Source organism: Haliotis rufescens, unplaced genomic scaffold (assembly GCF_023055435.1).
Source record: "Haliotis rufescens isolate VD_foot unplaced genomic scaffold, xgHalRufe1.0.p SCAF_32, whole genome shotgun sequence".
Taxonomy (NCBI): Eukaryota; Metazoa; Mollusca; class Gastropoda; order Lepetellida; family Haliotidae; genus Haliotis; species Haliotis rufescens.
This window is the reverse complement of record NW_025964024.1, coordinates 1,370,213-1,389,372: the sequence shown is the minus strand read 5'-3', so window position 1 is coordinate 1,389,372 and position 19,160 is coordinate 1,370,213. Positions and strand designations below refer to the sequence as shown.

At 40.9% G+C, this 19,160-nt stretch overlaps 2 protein-coding genes across 2 annotated transcripts; one reads left to right on the top strand and one right to left on the bottom strand.

The window, feature by feature from the left end:
* Window positions 1-929: 929 nt before the first annotated feature.
* On the top strand, window positions 930-6,157 carry LOC124149093. The gene is made up of 3 exons (XM_046520465.2): window positions 930-1,267; window positions 2,025-2,180; window positions 5,761-6,157. The coding sequence occupies exons 1-3, from the start codon at window positions 961-963 to the stop codon at window positions 6,033-6,035; spliced, it is 738 nt and encodes a 245-aa protein (XP_046376421.2). The 5' UTR covers window positions 930-960; the 3' UTR covers window positions 6,036-6,157.
* Window positions 6,158-14,230: 8,073 nt separating this feature from the next.
* LOC125371938 (myb-like protein M) lies at window positions 14,231-19,160 on the bottom strand. The gene is made up of 3 exons (XM_048380636.1): window positions 19,155-19,160; window positions 18,086-18,139; window positions 14,231-14,596 (listed from the first exon to the last, which is right to left on the bottom strand). The coding sequence occupies exons 1-3, from the start codon at window positions 19,158-19,160 to the stop codon at window positions 14,231-14,233; spliced, it is 426 nt and encodes a 141-aa protein (XP_048236593.1).

Genomic DNA, 19,160 nt, shown 5'->3' with positions numbered 1-19,160 from the left:
TGTCGAATGATCCAAAATCCATAAGATAGTGATCTGAGAGATTTTACCAAACTTCACTGAGGCCCAGTCCTTTTTACCAGGCACATCAGTATTCCTGGACTGTCGTCTAGGCTTCTGGCTGTTATTTTGCTGTTCCTTGTGAGCTGGGCGTGCGTCTGAAGTTGTACGTTGCCGGCGTGCTCGTTGTATGTCCCATTGGGATAGCTGAATTATTGGTAGGATTGGATTTATCATATAATTACCTATTATATACTTTCTTAGAACATACGTGTCTCCCTTCACGTCATTTGAGATGACAATACTCACCCGTGAAGTGATCACCCGTTGAATTATACAGTATGGCCCCGCTCTTGGGATTATAAATGTGTGGGACTATTTAGCAGTCTAAATTTCAGATATACAAACACGTTTGACTGAATATAAATTGGGTACTCCTTACCCCAGATCCGGTCAAATACAATGCTTGTTTGCATCCCAAAGTGGGCGGAAGTACATTAGACGTTTAATGCCAACGACGACAGTGGTGTATTTGGCTCTGCTGGAATTAACCTACTTAAATCCATATCACACACATCAACATTGCCACACCTTTTCATATACGCATGTACAATGCACACATAAAGATCACTTATATTTACAGATGTAGTGAAATGCAAACTAGAGGAATTTTGCCAAAATGTCTTCTTAAGTGGTTGTGAGTGAATATTAGTTTCATATTTTGAAAGAATACACTCATGGCTAATCCTGCATAGGATAAAACATGCGTCTTTGAAAGGATTGCATGAACAGAAATGTTTACAGTCAACTCACTTGGTTTTAAATGACACCCATTTAAAAACGTTCATGACATAGGGAGTTAAGAAAGTATATATATGGGGTACAGGTTGGATGAGAACTGATTTCATCCCGTAGCGCTACTATAACTTGTAAGTGAGAGAGATATCATCGGTCACCTTATATATGATGAAGTTGAACTATTGCATCTTTTTTATGGTAATTCTGAAGTCATGTCAGAGCAAAGATGCATGTTCATACACACTGAGGTCTGCTTCCCGTGGCGGAATCATCAGTGGATCCATGTGGACTACCACAACAACAGACCGCGTTTCCTGCCTGTGGGAGTGTTCTCGAAGATCAGGTTGCAAGAGTTTCCAGTATAGCTCTTTCTCTTCTTACTGTCGAGGCTACAGTACCTACATCAACGACGATCTACAGGCCACTGATGAACCTGAATCGTCGGTCGTGGAGTACTACAATATGTGGCCAGGTATTGAAAGTTCACATAATAATTTTTCTTTGAGAATTAACATCATCTGTTGGTGTATCTGCTTTATACCTCCTGTTTATGTGTATTAATATGACATATGGCAATTTCACATTTATACCTGAAGCAATTATGTTGTGTAAAACAATTGTGGAATCGTAATCTATGAGATTCAGCAATAGGAGTATAAGATGTAACACCAACATGTCAACACCAACACTTACTGACTGAGGTGAGGTGAGGTGAGGTGAAATTGGGTTTAACGTCGCGTCCAAGATTATTGCTCTTATATAGCGACGTGCATGCACGTGTGTGTGTGGCTGCTTGTACTAGTCCGGACTGATGCCGATTTATAGTGCTAGCTCACTCAGATATCATGCCGCAGTTTAACATGAATACCCCACTCAGACACAGTATACTGACTCCGAGCCGACCAGTCCTTGTTTTAGCCCCTTAATGCCGAGCGCCAGACAGGGTAACAACAAGTACCATCTTTTAACATCTTTTGGTATGACGCGGCCGGGGATCGAAACACGGACCTTCCGCTCTGCGGGCGGACGCTCTACCACTAGACCACGGAGGCGGTCCCTTACTGACTGAATGCCTATGACCTTCAGCGTTGTGATTGTGTATTAAACAAATCTAAGCAAATCAGATCAACAAGACACATGTACTCCAGAGATTATACATATTTAGTTTAGGCAGAGAGTACTTCATTTCTCGATATTCTTGAAAACAAAACTTATTTCATCTTTGTCAGATCTGGTTCTTTCTACACATGGCGGTCCTCGAATATTCGGAAGCTCGTGCAACCACGATGGTGACTGTGACGTTCGTGAATCTACGTGCTACGGCGGCAGCTGCTCGTGTATGACTGGGCTGAGTTACGATGCATCAAATATGGCCTGTGTTGTGTGTAAGTAGCTCCTGATCCATTAGTGAGTAACGCTGTAAATGTAAATAATAATGTCGGCATGCATGGCATTTGGCATCAAGGGGTTACAACATTACTGTCCGGCTCGGAGGCAGCACAGTGTGTCTGATAGGAGTATGTTAAACTGTGGCGTGGTATGTCAGTGGGCCAGCAGTATAGTTCGGAATAATAAATGCAGCAACAGACACGTCGCTATATAAGTGCAACAATTTTGAACATGATGTTATACCCACCTCACCTCTTTGTGGAACATTCATTGTGTTTCCGAAGTGTATTTGAGGATATATACGTGAGGAGATGTAAACAGTTCGTGTTTAATCAGATACGATTTTCGAAGTACTCATTTGTTGGAACATGTTTTAAATCTTGAATTAATTGTCGATTTTTCATGTCTATACTTCTGTAATATGAACCGTATACGATTCATTCTGAAAAAATCACATAACAAAAGTGTTTTGGGCATATTTTATATTTTATTCGTTATTAATTGTATAATTACGATACATTCCACACACTAAAGAAGCATGCGTACATCTCCGATATCATAAAAAAATAATTGTTTATAATACTTTTTTTCAGTGTTTGATTTATTTAAACTTATTTAATTTGTATTTGACATAACAAATTGCATACCGTGGCGTTTCATCTGAAAGCAACTTCTAATTAATGACAATGACATTTTACATCATGCATGAACAGCACGTGGTGCATATGCGTTAAAAGGGGAACTCACAATCACGACGCAATTGAGCTGAGCATGCGGTAATAAATGCCTCCGAGACAGTTTCTCAATAGGAAGTCAAAATGGCGAACTGTGGCTGGACAACACCATGGACGGGCTGTGCGCCAATGGCGTTACACCATGTTTACAGACGCATCAATTTTTTTGCCTCCGATTCACAGATGGCAGAAATCGTTGGCCACGAAGCGGCGAGCGAATGCCAGGACAACAATTCTTTTCCGTGATAGGTATATGCACGGTTGTGTCATATGGGCCAGTATCATACTGGCGATTTGATTTGGTTATGGTGAATGGACATTTGACTGCGATACGTCCTGTTGTGTTCCATTCGCTAGAATTATGGGCAGAAATTTGAAGGATGACAGTGACAGACCACATCGCGCCCATGTAGTCACCGATTATCTCCGACGAGAGGGTTTAGGACATTTGACTGACCAGCTAAGGTCCCTGACATGTCCCTAATAGAGCATTTCTGGATGAGAGAGACCTAGCACCTGCAAACGTGGCCGAGCTTGAGGAAGCTCTTCAGGCGAAATGGCGGGCAAGACCAAGGGCAACCATACGCAAGTTAATCAAAAGTTTGCCATCAAGGAGGCGTGCATGTATCGCCAAATATGGTGGAAAACACCCGATGTTTATCTACACGCCTGAAATGACTTTTACAGACATTATTTGCCAAATTTCTTTGTTTTTGGTTTTGCTAATCCGAACTGAATGTCCGATGCAAACACAAAAAGAATCAGATCAGCACGATGTGGAGCACAATTGGTGACCCTGAGGATGCCAAATGTCTTACCCCCCAAAGTTCACATAATTGCAAAGAGGTAGTCCTGTAAAGGTCCGACGACACTTGATTTCATTATTGGCAAATTGTCCCGAACCTCTGAAGATTATAGAATTTGATATATACTCTTTAAAAAAAGAAACGCACAGGTAGATTTTTAGTAAATTTACTGTACCTAATAAAGTCGATATATTTAATTTAATATCATAGATACAAATTTGAAATTTGGGATCTCGATAATCACATGTTGTCGTTGTACAAAGGCATTGCAAACTGTTTATTGTCATGTCACATAAGGCCACAAGGTTGCGCTGAACTCGTGTGACCGCCCCGGGCAGCAATCACGGCTCCGATCTCCTCGGCACTGACGGGATAAGTGTACGCATTCTGTCCCGCGGAATTCTGCGCCATTCTGCTTGTAACGCGGTGGCCAGTTTTTGGAATGTCTGCGGAGTGTTCTGACGTTGAGATACACGTCGATCGAGTTCATCCCAGAGGTGTTCGATTGGGTTTAGATCCGGAGATCTTGACCGCCAGGACAAGCCGTTGATGTTGGCATTATGAAGGTATTCTACTGTGACACGAGGTGTGTGCGGTGGAGCGTTGTCCCGTTGAAACAGCCTCCTCTTGCGGTCAATGATTGGAAGAAGGTGAGGTTGAAGAATTTGATTCATGTAACGAATTGCTGTCAAATTTGCCTGAACCACAACCTAGTCAGATCTCGTGGTGTAGGATATGGCCCCCCACACCATGACACTACCGCCACTGAAATTGTTGAATTCACGTACACAATGTTGGGCAAAACGATCATTTCGACGACGATAAACACGTTGTCTTCCATCTCGCCGGTGAAGAAGAAATCGTGATTCATCGCTAAACAACACTCGTCTCCAGTGTCTCAAATTCCAAGGCTGTAACGTATGGCACCAACGCTATTGATGGATCTGTGTCAAAACAGGGACGATAACCGGTCTTCTGGGTCGGACTCCAGCCCTCAAACCGGGGATGCGCCCTGCAGTCTCCGTAGCTGTGGCATTGCCATGACGTAGGTGGAACAGTCGAATGTAGCGATTCTGTGCAGGGGTGGTAACTCTTGGTCAGCCTTTTCTCGGACGGTCTGCAGTTGAATTGAACTGTGTATATCGGTCCCAAAGGCGGCAAATGGTGCGGTGGTGGACGTTGAAATGGCGTGCAACAATAGGCTGTGATTCCCCTCTTTCGATACGTCCTGTAGCGATGTTCCGATCGGTAGCGGTGAGTCTCGGCATTTTCGAGCTTGAAACATGTTGACAATTGAATGACAAATTATTGGCTTATGCTTGCCTTTTTATAGCCACTACCACGAGTTACGAATGCCATAACTTGCACGTGCATTTTGCTTTACTGTTTTCCTCCATGACATTTTTGAACAAGTGTGAAAACAATGCCGTTTAAGACATTGCAAATCGACAATGGCTGCGTTTTGACGCACCGCTCGTCGAATATCAGGCCACCAACATTGTCCCATAACATATATCCAATTTATATATATTTGTGTAGTCAGGTTCAATGAACTACATACTACCTGTGCGTTTCTTTTTGTTTGAAGAGTGTGTGTATATATATATATTTGTGTCGTTCAGATATTATGCAGTATTTTCCTCACTAGCAGTATCAAAAAGATGGCAAATAAAACGTTTCATCGTACAGTATCTTTCTCGGTTAAAAATGGGGAACTTTCAGGTTCCACTCTAAAACAAAATCTCGGGCAACAATTAGATTATTGTAATCCTCGGATTGGAAATTGACTGTTATACATCTCTGCGAAATTAAATATTTAATGTAAGACAGTGCTTGGCGACCGCAATTCTCGCACAACCTTCACTTCGTGCGTCAGGAAAGTTAACTTGGCATCAAAGGGGATAACAGGAACTCTTCGTGAATGTTGTATCAGGTGAAGTTAAACCAAGGTCATGACATCATTAATAAAACTAGTATCGAATTTCCTCTCATTACTTAGCTGCCGTTACAACGTAACTGTTTTCTCATTGTTTCAGACTGTCAGAGGTATGGTAGCAGTTTCAGCGAGTACTCGGTTACCAGCGCGATTACAACAGCCAATCACACCTGGGGCCCAACTGTGGATGCTCCAGGGGAATGTAGAGATGTATGTCTTCAGGAGGAACACTTTGAGTGCATCGTTGCTTGGGCTGTGCAGATATCAGACGGGGAGTATTCGTGTGAATATGGATCAACTTGGAACACGCCTGGGTCATCAGTTTATGAAATGTTCCATTCTTCGTCCATACTCTATGTTCGACATTGTGCCTAGGGTCCCATCGTCCTTACGATGAACATTTGTCAACAATTGTGAGAAAAGGCACCTCATATGTGCTAGGATACAATTGTGCTATGACGTCATAAAGACGTTTGACGTCAACCTACTTCAGTGAAGATCTCCATGTGTGCGGACTGTACAAACACATCTAATTTTCTCTCGTTATTTCGTAATGTAATAAACGCATTATTTCAAAACCTTTCAGCATTCATGTCTCCTTTCAATTCCTGACATTATGTCGAAAAACCGCCATTATTAATTTACTTAAACAGTTATAAGTCGGAAAACGAGTCAAAATGTTTGATGTCATGTATATCTGTAATACATATGAATTGGAGCTTGTGAAATCTATTTCTGTTTTCCGGAGATATTGTTGCTTTAAAATGTAAAAAAGTCAAAAAGTGATTTGCGACCCTTAAAGTGCCTTATCGCATGCTTGGTCACAATTATTAATGGATTTGACATACAATGAAAATAGTTAAAACCATAAGAATATTTTACTGTAAATCATTAAGAGGCAACACCTTCGTTTGGAGATAGTTGTACGAAGTCGATGATGTATATACGTACGTACGTACGTCATGGTTGGTTGGTTGGTTGGTTTGTTGTTTAACTCCGCACTCAGCAATATTCCAGCTATATGACGGCGGTCTGTAAATATTCGAGTCTGGACCAGACAATCCACTGAATAATATCATGAGCATCGATCCACGCAGTTGGGATCAATGACATGCATCAACCAAGTCAGCGAGCCTGACCACCCGATCCCGTTAGTCGCCTTTTACGACAAGCATAGGTTGCTGAAGACCTATTCTTCCCCGGAATCTTCACGGGTCACGTGCGTCATGGAACATAAGAATCTGTGAAGCATTCATTGTTATCATATATGATATATTTGTCATTGACGTGGAACAACTCGCACCAGAGCTTTTTTTGCATGGACCATATTAAAACAAGCCGACTATCCCGGCCCTCAAGATGCTAGAAGGTCATATGTGTTCTTGCTGTTGATAACACCCAAGCAATAAACATACACTTGGCTGTTTCGAATTGAGTCTCATTTATATCTTCTGGTCTGACACATCATTGCAGTGATATTGGGCAAAGCGTAGGTACAGTAAACGACATCTGAAATGTTGATCCATCGTAATACAATGTGACACATTGTCAGCGTTATTACTTCGTGGCGGGGAAAATTGGAACGGAGTTCGTCTCACCGCTTCTAAATGGGGAAACATTTCGTCAAATACTGTTCAAGTTAGAGAAATGAAAGTTTACACACTGGTGTTACTGGTCACGATCGGAAATGAGTTCGAAAATTAGTGTCATAATTCTTTTTTTTTACAGAGTTATGGCCCTTGCGCCATGCTGTCAACTTAGTGCATACTGCGTGAAATGGCGACAATGTTTCTCAGAAACCACTGAAGTTACATGGATGAAGATTTGCTTTGCTTATTGTAGGGATACATGTCAGGACTGAGTTCGAAACTTGGAGCTGTAAATTATTTTTTTGCACTCTATCTGCCCTTAATTATTGTCTGCCTTGTTATTTTACTTAATGCAAAGTGTCCGCAATTGGGACAGGTTTTCTCAGAAACTACTTAAGTTACATGAATGAAACTCTATAAGCATAAATTATCTAAAAGATACTTGTCGAGACTGAGGACGAATATTGGTGCCATACAAATTCTAGAGAAGACGGTTTGCGTGTATTAAGTTCACATTAATACATTCTTCTGATGACATAGCGACCCGAGTGTCTATCTCTTGTTAATATGTATATATGACTCTTTTGTATAGTTAACCTCCATATTATTCACTCCTAGATTTACAATAAATTCCTCTTGTGCCCCGTGACGGGGCATATTGATAACGCTGTTTTCTTGTTTGATTAATTTTTTAAATGTTAATATAAGGTAGTTTATGGTAAATCTTTATGGAACAGAACCTATAGCCAGGACAATGTATATAGCTTAAATAAAGTGAAGATAATATTCAAATGTAAAACGTAAAACCAGAAATGTTGACAAAGGTAATGTATCACAATAGTTAAGACGTGCATAAAATAACGAGAATTGGTTTTAGTCCCACTCCTTTTTGCCCTATGCATACACACTCTTCTGAGTCTGATTTTACACGTGGAGTCCTTGGGATTGTCTTCATTGTATTCCGGTATCAGCAAGATGACATTGGAGGCTATCAACAGGACAACTAGCTCAATATGAGTAGTATAGCAGTATGAGCGTCTGATAGGATTGGTTTAACATGTTTTGCAATACAATTGAAAATATATGTTAGGATATTCAGATGAATGGTGCTGGTACATAGTCGATAAGGCTTACGACCTTTCAATTGATATTTCCATGTTATTATTTTCTGCAAATCCCATTTATGTTGAATAAGTACTTTTCCTCCTTATGTCTTAAATTAAATGTCATACGACTCTTGCTCAAAAGTTGTTCGATCACGAATACAACATTCAAGGCATCAAAACGCTTTTTGGTAGACATGTGGGGGACATTTCCAAATTTGACGCATCAGTGACGAAAACGGTGTCCTATACAGTTCTCTATTTTGGCTTGTACCATAAGTTCCTATGTTTTTTTCAGGTCGACAGTTGACTTGCCTTTGCATGTGTTTGTGACGGGTGCCATCGCTGGGGCAGGGTACGCTCCCCTTTTTGCGAACAGCTGGTATTATCACTATTTGATAGTGATTCATAAATTGATCATGATAAAGTCGGGAACGTGCATTCGACTCCCCGTATCATCATACGTCCTCTCTGCTGGAATGATGAGTCCATCTAATACATCTGAAATATCAACGTCTTCAACAGCATACTCTCATATATCTGTATGGTAATATCTGACTTGAAACACATGTAAAATCACTTAGAGTTTCTGTTCCAGTATCAAAATCGCATGTAATAATATATCATGAACAGAGTAATATTTACTAATTTTATGTTCAATATCAGTAAAAACCATTTGGGCCAGCCGCTTGGTAGTATATATGGATTTCACATACAATGGAAATAGTTAAATCCATAAGAATATTTTACTATGAATCAATTAAGAGGCAACGCCTTCGTTTGGAGATAGTTGTACGAGGTCGGTGATGTATATACATACGTCATGGAAAATAAGAATCTGTTAAGCATTCATTCTTATTATATATGATATATTTGTCATTGACGTGGAACAATTTGCACCAGAGGTTTTTTAACATGAAGTATATGAAAACAAGCCGACAACCCCGGCTCTCAAGATGCCAGAAGGTCATGTGTGATCTTGCTGTTGATAACACCCAGGCAATAAACATACACTTGGCAGTTTCGAATTGAGTCTCATTCATATCTTCTGGTCTGATACAGCATTACAGTGATATTTCGCAAAGCGTAGGTACCGTAAACGACATCAGAAATGTTGATCCATCGTAATATCATGTACTGTGACACATTGTCAGCGTTATTACTTCTTGGCGGGGGATACTGGAACGGAGTTCGTTATTCAATAAGTGTTTGTCTGGGAGCAATTTCACAGGGTATCAGTTTAAGTATATATTAGTACATATTAGTATAGCTAAACATTCACATCTGTTCCATGATACCCTGTTCTTAGTGTAGGAGGTATACATGTAGTATGGAACATCCAAAGTGTTAGGATCACACTTAGTGTGATAAAATCCATACACGTTAATAAAAAACTTTGTAAGTTTAAACGTAGAGGGGAAAATCTCACTCTGTCCATATTTGCACCCTCCCTTTATTCTATTCTTTCTGAAGTCTTTGTTTTCGGATACAGACTATTCTGTGGAAGGCGTTCCTGCTAATAATGTTATGCTTTAGTTGAGATACCGTCTTCTGCTCTGGATCTTCAAAAAGATGTCTGGTCCTAGGGAGTGGATGGGGCATGTACTTAGATGTCGGGCCGACTTGTTTCTGTGAAATTGTAAAAAATGGATGCCGATATTCCTGTGTATGATGATGATGTTGTTTATAGTCATTTTGATTCGGCTAGTAACGCTGATAAACTCACTCATGTAGGCTTGGCCGGGAACTCCGTTGGTCGCCATTACTGTTTACGTCGTGGGCGAGTCAGTGTGGGCTGTGGGCACATATGCGAGTTTATCGTTCACTCTGTAATATGTCTACTACTCACCATTTGATAGGGAAATTGAAATGTTTCATATTGTTAAGAAACTAGACGAGATCGGTGAATTATGAACTTGTGAACTTCTTGTAAGAAGAAGCTGCACATGTGGAACTTATGACACATTTATGAGAAATACTACGCAAAGTTTGCATAGGATATCCCCTTTTAAGGTAATGTGTCAAATTGTGTGCCTCTGTTGAAATTGCCATAGACACTGTGAAGAAGTGTTTAATTAACAAAGTCCGTTGTCATGTGTCACACAATGACAACAAACGACATGTGACCAATAATAAGTCCAATCACTCGTCAAAATAAGAGTGTCTGAATAAAACTAAAACGTCAAAAAGTCATGAAAACAAATTCATTGTCACCCAAAACAACTTTCAGTAGCACGTACATGCGATCCACATAATGCGATCAAAGCCTGGCATCTGGGTGGTTCTCTCTTCAGAAGGGGCTAGTGGTTTAAACATTCGCTCGTCTCGCCGACGACCCGGGTTCGATTCCCGAGATAGGTACGATGTGTGAAGCCCATCGCCCCCGCCGTGATATTGCTGGAATATTGCTCAAAATGGCGTAAAACCTCACTCATTCACTCACTCACTCACTCTTCAGAAAGAGAATTGCCGAGTTACTGGAGAGTTGCCGGAAGGACAGGGCGTCTTGAGAGGGCATCTGCAGCTCATTGAGGTCTGGTGACAGGGCTGGCCACTTCATTCGGACAATGGTCACCTGTTCTGAGTAATCATCAACGACCCTGGAGTCGTGCGTTATCATCTTTGAGGATGAAGTCCGGTCCGATTGCACCAGAATACGGTCTCTAGGTACGCATCCAGAATGTCTTCCCTGAAGCCCATTTCTGGTGTCCCCCGCCCTGATATTGCTGGAATATTGCTAAAATCGGCGTAAAACCAAACTCACTCACTCTCCCCTGAGAGTCATCATGTCCCGCTGTGGGACACAGAGATCGAATCTTCCAGTTCTACCGATCCCATTCCCAAATCATGATTGATGTTAATATGTCCATATTATATTATTAATGAGCATTAGTATAAAATAGAATCGTGTTAATTATACTACCATAAAGAATGCAACAAACCAAAATGCAACAAACCACAATACACTGTGTTCGAAATATAGCGTAACGTGGACATAAAAGGTTCTTGAGATTTCATCGTATTGTTTAGAAGTTTAGAAATTCTCCATGTCTTCGTTTCAAAGTCGTAAAATTATTGTCCCCCTGTGTGACACGAAATCCTATCATAATCGACGTAACTATCATCAACCAGTGTTTTCAAGCCAATTCATTGCTGAGTATTTTTTTATATTGGCTAGTATTGTTCACAACCACCAGTAGCTAAAGTGATGACGTAAATCCTGCTGGGGTATCATGCAGTACGCAGAGGTACTGTAAGTCCCTATGATCCCCAGTTAGGTGGCCTAGCTTTGGTTACTGGTGGCCTATAGCCCGTGTTTTAAAACTGTATAATCTTGTTATGCTCAAATATGTTTCATAAATTGTTTCTAAATATATTATTCTGAAATATGTTTCACAACTTGTATTTCAATGAAAAGTTGCATTAATAACTAAATTGTAAATATATTATCTTGGTCTCGTCGCTATATGGCTGAAATAATGCCGATGCGACGTTAAATTTTAACTCACTCACTCACTCATGATGAATTACGGTGAAAATACGTCCTAAAATGTTTCTAAAGGATACAAGATAAATGTAAAAGTTTTTTCCGGGATGAAACAATATGATATGGAGACAAAATATAACCCGATAGCAATCATGTGAGTGAGTTGGGTTTAGCACCGTTTTGAACAGAATTCCAGTTATACATGCATCAGCGAGTGTCACCTTAATTTGGGAATGATGAAATGATGCAAGTGTCAGACGTGTTCCAATTTGGCGACACCTACAAACCCTTGCGTGCCCTAAGCGACGTAACTCTGCACAGCGAATTGCGACACATAAGACAAGTGCTCCCCGCTTGTAAATAACTTCAGCGATGACATAAAGTGGGACTATTATAGTTCGGCAGAGAAATGGATAGTTTCTCTCCACCAAGAAATAGGGGGTATTTTTTTAATTGCAGGATGACCCTCTGTCATCTTTGGGCATTTTGAAATATTCAAGATGACCCCTGAAACATGAAAATATCTCTACTTTGCTAATTGTATGGGATATGGGACAGTTTGGAATGTGTGTGTTGTGTGCCTGACGTATATAGATAAATATGAGTCATCAAAGATTGACTTGTTGACTTCATTTTTGGAATGCGAGATTGTTGTAAAATGCAATGTTAAGTGTTACGTCGGAGACAAGTCCAATTGGACCACAGTATCCCTTTCCAATAACCGACTTGTTCAGTCATGTCCACGGGATAACTAAAAAACTGATATACATCTGTCAGATCGTTTCTGGGATCCCAAACGCGAATATGAATGTAGGCAAAAGTCTTCGATAGCCACATAGGCAGTTTAATAACAACAGAAGGCGAAGTTTGTTACAAATCGGTTCATTGTCGCTCAAAGTAAATCGTAAACATAAATTACAAGTAGGTTTTATTCCATGTTTATCAAAACAAAACGGTGTATAAAATGGCGCTGACGATGACATGCGATTCGCTATTGGACATAGGCTCGTATGCACCCTCAAGTCAGATCAAATACGTACATATCAAACCGGTTTTGCTAAATTTACAATGACTGAACCTTGTTCTTCATAAAATGTTGAAAGTATTACACGTGCAAGCTTCCTGCAATGACACCAGACATCAATTATGATACAGAAAAATAACAAGAACAGTGGCATTTTTAAATAAAACGCGTACTATTGAGGGACTAATTATAAATACTGAAGATTATACTTATTGAACAAATGTCAGGTAAACACTTAAATTAACGTAAACAATGGTGAATATTTAAGTGCCACTTATATGGATTTATCTACCAGTTATCATTAAAGAAACACAGAATGTTAATGACATGGAACCGAAGACAATCTAGTACAGGAGCAAGAAAAAGTAACACTTATATTACTAAGTAAATGGAACCCGGTCTAAACAGGACGTCCGAAAGGCCACCATCACGTTTGTTCGCGTGAAGTTTTTGTGTTTTTATTGACAATTTGTGAATACATATACACGGATGTGATACATGTACATGTACAGTAAACTACGGTTATAACGAACAAGCTTATAACGAGCTGACGGATATAACGAACTTACTTTTTTGTCCCTACAATTTGCTTTAGTTATGCTGTATATATGCTTATAACGAACAACGGTTATAACGAACTAAAATTAGTGGTCCCTTTGAGTTCGTTAAAACCGTTGTTTACTGTAGTTTCTAGCAGTACTGCATGAAGGGTATAGAAATCACACTCAAATGAATGACACGGTACGTGGATATGTTGTAATTTGTTTTAAACACCATAACCTTCTGTCGATATTGAATAATCATGTTTCAGTTAACATAGATACAGACAATGAATCCCGGATAGGTTATTGTCAAAATGCGAAGAAGGTCACAATCTAAAGATCCTACCAACAGTAAGTCGGTGGACACGAAGCCGACGCCCCTATCAATTTGTTTAGATCACAAGTCCATAGAAACAATATCAGTAAGCTGCAGCTTAACCAGACGGACTGAATGTAGTTTTATTTCATGCTTAATATCATGTCTATCGCAGCCAAACAGACAGTTAGCCCCTTGGGAAGCCGCGACCACGAGGGCCTCCTGCGAGGGGCCTACTGGTGGAAGTTATGGTTCTGGTGGAGGTCGTAGTGGTGGTAGTGGTGGAAGAAGTTGTTGTTGGGGTCGTAGTGGTAGTTGTGGTTGTTGGAGTGGTTGTGGTGGAAGTCGCAGGGGTGGTAGTGGTGGAAGTAGTTGTGGTGGGGGTCGTAGTGGTAGTTGTGGTTGTTGGAGTGGTTGTTGGAGTGGAAGTCGCAGGGGTGGTTGTAGTTTGAGTGGCTGTGGTGAATGATATAGGGGTGGTAGTGGTTGCGGTAGCGGTCGTAGGGGTGTTAGTGGTTGTTGGAGTTGCGAGAGATGTTGGAGTGGTTGTGGTTGAGGATGTTGCATTGGTAGTGGTTGTGGTTGAGGTCGAAGGGGTGGTAGCTGTTGTTAGAATCGTTGTATCTGGGGTCGTAGTGGTTGTTGGAGTTGCGATAGATGTTAGAGTGGTTGTGGTTGAGGATGCTGCATTGGTAGTGGTTGTGGTTGAGGTCGAAGGGGTGAAATGTGTTGTTGGAGTCTTCGTTGTATATGTTCCTGCGGTGGTGGTTGCAGATATTGTAGGGGTTGTAGATGTTGTTGAAGGGGTTTGGAGATGTGTTGTTTGATGTGATGTAGTTGAATCTATCAGAATGCACTCCTTGCTCGAGATAACCCTACCTGAAATAGAAACAATTCGTCGTGTTGGATCAACAATTCAAAATAGTGTTCTCTGAATTAACAGAATACCAAGTAAATACTCCCTTGAAGACATATATACTGAACAACAAAAGTTCCTGTGACATTGAATAAGATTTAATGCAAAGTTATGTTTTTTACCAAATCTGAAACAATTTCGGTTTGCAACAGATAAAAGATTCCTGTAAGCGTTCAAATGGTTTAATTTGCCATACTGACTTCAGAAAATGCGTGATTTCATAAAAAAACATGAAAAAAAATGTCAATTTACAAATCAATAGCGTGTGTGCCCACCTCTGGTTGCGATGCAAGCAACACATCTTCGTCTCATGGAATGGACCAGGCGTCGCACAAGTCCTGTGGGATATCTGTCCATATCTGCTGGAGAATGTTTCGAAGTTCCTGGAGTGTCTGTGGAACACGTGGTTGACATCTCATCCCACATGTGCTCGATTGGTGAGGGATCAGCGGAGCGAGCTGGCCAGGGGATGACATTCACGTTGTTTTGTTGAAGAGAACCCTGAACAAGGCGAGCAATATGAGGCCGGGCGTTGTCATGTTGAAAGGTAATGCCTGGTCCATGATCTCGTCGCGGTAGCGCTGTCCATTGAGATTTCCCTCTACCGCCATCAAACGGGTCCTCTGTCTTTCTGTAATCCCAACCCATACCATAACGCTGCCGCCCCCGAACCGATCTTCTTCCATGACACAATGATTGACGTAACGTTCACCTCGACGTCGGTACAGTCGAATCCGTCCATCGGTGTGGCTAAGGTGAAAACGAGACTCATCAGTGAATAGAACTTGTCCCCAGTGCATGGCCGTCCAGCGTAGACGCTGTCTGCACAACTGTAGACGTGCTTGACGGTGGTTTCCTGTCAAAATGGGACGTGTGGCGGGTCTTCTGGCGATAATCCCTGCACATCTGATGCGGCGACGTACGGTTTGTGAAGATATTCGTCGAAGGCCAGGGATGCTTCTCGCAGTCACTGTTGCTGGCTGGAATCGATTTCGTAGGTGTGTTGTTCGAATCCAGTTGTCTTGTAGATTATTGGTTACGCGTGGCCTGCAACTCCGAGTAGGGTCTCTGACTGCATTCGTCTGTTGCCAACGTTGCCATAAACACCAAATGGTGTTTCTGTGGACGTTAAATTTGTTTTGCAACATCACGTTAACTCGATCCTGCTTCAAGCATACCAATGGCTCGCGGACGCTCATTTTCTGACAGGCCTGGCATTTCGTAATATTGAATAATTGCGTAATTTTGTTGTTTCTGAGTGGTTGTTGTAAGCACGATGCTAACCAATGCATTTGGACTCCCGTTAACGCACATGTTTTTATACACATTCTTGGGGAGTGAAATGCAAGGGGCTTGCATAAAAGTCAACTTTTGCATGGAATGCATGCTTTTCTGTAGCAGTTGCGTTTTTGTGACTTGATTCCATACATGTACTACAATATTGAAAACCAAACTTTACTTGTTTGAAAAATACACTAAAATATTGGTGTCACAGGAACTTTTGTTGTTGAGTATAGATAAGCATGTAGAGCAATGTTTCCTATTACCGCCGTGTAAGGTATATCTGTCGCTGAAGGTCCATGGTACCCCAGGTAAGAATAATTATAGATACCAAGCACTCCCTAAACGCCATGAGAACTGGCTGGGTATAGGGTCAGGCTTGATGACGTAACATCGTGCCCCAGTGACATTGGTCGTTGTTTTATTTTCCAGGTTTAGACTCGATAATTTGCATGCGATTGTGATTTTGCTGCTTTTTCTGACTGCGTTATCAAACAATATACAAATAATTACACTTGACGAGGTCAATGCGGCCTCGGTCTGGTCAGACCACCCCAGGGGTTGGGTCCGAGTGTCCTTGTTTTCGCATATTGACCACGTGAAGAGTAGTCATTCCTTTTGTTATACCGAAATTCACTTTAAAGTTTATGAAACCTTTAAACCGTCATCTGTTTCATTACAGAAATCTAGCTGAGAACGGTAAAATGTTAGGACCAGACACCATCTCGTTTCCTAGCAGACAAGAACACGCAACGCATCCGCAATGCTAATATGTGACAAAGGTTGATTTCAGTTAATTTGTGGGACAAACATTTTTGTCATTATTAAACAAGAGCATGTCAGGTCCAAGGCCAAACTTAATTCACTTTCATTTAAGTGATACTTGCTATTGAATCAGGTCAAAACGCTACTCAACAACTACATGGACATGTCCGACAATTATCAAACCCTTTATGTTAATATTTTTTTATATCTAATATATATTTGACCATGTCAAAGCATGTTGGTTGGTTGGTTGATGGTTTGTTGTTTAACGCCGCACTCAGCAATATTCCAGCTATATGACGGCGGTCGGTAAATAATTGAGTCTGGACCAGACAATCCAGTGATTGATGTCATGAGCATCGATCCACGCAATTTGGATCGATGACATGCATCAACCAAGTCAGCGAGCCAGACCACCCGATCCCGTTAGTCGCCTTTTACGACAAACATAGTCGCCTTTTACGGAAAGCATGGGTGTCTGAAGACCTATTCTACCCCGGAATCTTCATCGGGTCGTCAAAGTATGTGACAAAAGAATTCCCAAAGGCCACGTCGTATAATTGTAACAGTACCATATTCAAGAGAAAGACTGATGCAAGTACATTTCAAAGTACTTCAAATCTGACCTTGATCTCCGATACAGATGTAATTTACATGTTTCTGTGATATGGTAGGATTTGTTAAGACACATAAATTTCCAGTGGTAAGTATGCCTCCGAAACCGAAAAGGATATATAACCTTGTTTTCGAAAAACTTTCCGAAATGGGCTTATTCTCGTAAGAGGCGACTAACGGGATAGGGAGGTCAGGCTCGCTGACTTGCTTGATGCATGTCATCGATCCCAATTGCATGGATCGATGTTCATGATATTAATCACTGGATTGTCTGGTCCAGACTTGATTATTTTACAGACCGCCGTCATATAGCTGGAATATTGCTGGTTGCGGCGTTAAACAACAAACCAACCAACCAACTTGAGAAGGTATATATACCAAGTTTAATGATGATTGCATCAAAACATGTTTAACCCCCACTGTGTTACAAAACGTATATATCCCTTAAACGTTATTCGCGCGGGTGGTAGCACTGTTGTAAGTCACTATAATGTGACTACGTCGCTGGAAGGTATATTCTAAATATATAGTAGAAACAGGGTCGACCAAACTAGACTTGTCGAACCACGCCGCCGAAATATCATGAAAATGAGTAATATCACAAATGGGACCATCCTCTCCTCATTAAGTCGGTTCTTGTTGTAAATATCCGGTACTGGGCGACTCTGTCCCGGACTCAACGTTTGGATATTAGTTTTAAGTCTCCTGTGAGTTGTGAGATAATGTAACATTAATTCGCGTAAACAATATTTGATGTAAGGCGCGAAATACGTTTGAAATACTGTACCTTCGCACTGAACAGAGTAGTGATGATACCCAGTAGAGTGAACTGCATGTAGTCCTGCAGAGTCGGATATGTTTATGGAATATCCATGACAACGCTTGCTTGTTTCACTGTAACTGAAGCCCAAACACGCAATGTTGTTTAAGCACAGCTTAAAACACACAGAATGATGAGGCGATGACATGTTGAAAAGCATGCAGTCTTGTACAACTTCATTTTGAAATGATAACAACCTTCTGACCAGACAGTCTTGACATGTATATGTTAGGCCAAAGAAAACTAGCAAGAACAGGATGTCCACCCTTGGAGCCATATTAAAAACCTCCTTTTCTTCAATCGACCGATCAACGGTTAAACTGTTCTATAAAGTTATTCACACGTGAGCATCACAACTAACTTCGAATTTCTTTCAGGAACATATATAGTTCCTCTGAGAGAAACAGTTTTTCTCCTTGAAGTGTAATCAGTATCTGACAATGAAGACTGAAACGTCGAATAATTCAGAATACTACAAGGACAGACGAATCATAAAACAAGCAGTATAACACCTGTTGTATATTGTCTCAAATCCATTTGCTGAACTTGATCCCTTGAATATTGTTGACCAATTACTTTCTCTTTCGGGTTCTATTCTAGGTTTGGCCACTGTCCACTGCATCAAGCACCCAGAAGGTTAGTCTGTGCAAGTTCTGTAAGTACAAGACACGAACACGCTCCAAATATGCCGATACCCGTCAAAGGACACCGGGTGTTAATATATCCAGGACAGTTCCACCTCAAAGTCAGTCCTTACAGTATGCTCCTTCAAATGTTGAATTGTCAGATCTATGTGAGAATAGCCTCAAATGTTGAATTGTCAGATCTATGTGAGAATACCCTCAAATATTGTCGGATCTGTATGACAATAAGCACGAGGACAAGACACAACTATCACCCTCTAGCTCAGTATAATCTACTTCTAAGCTTTATTGATTTCAGAAATTGACCGTCTGCTGTTTAAGTATCTGTCTGGTTCTGCTAGCGAATAAGGAACGCGGAACCAGTATCCATGTAATCCCTTGTCTATTCCTACCAGCAT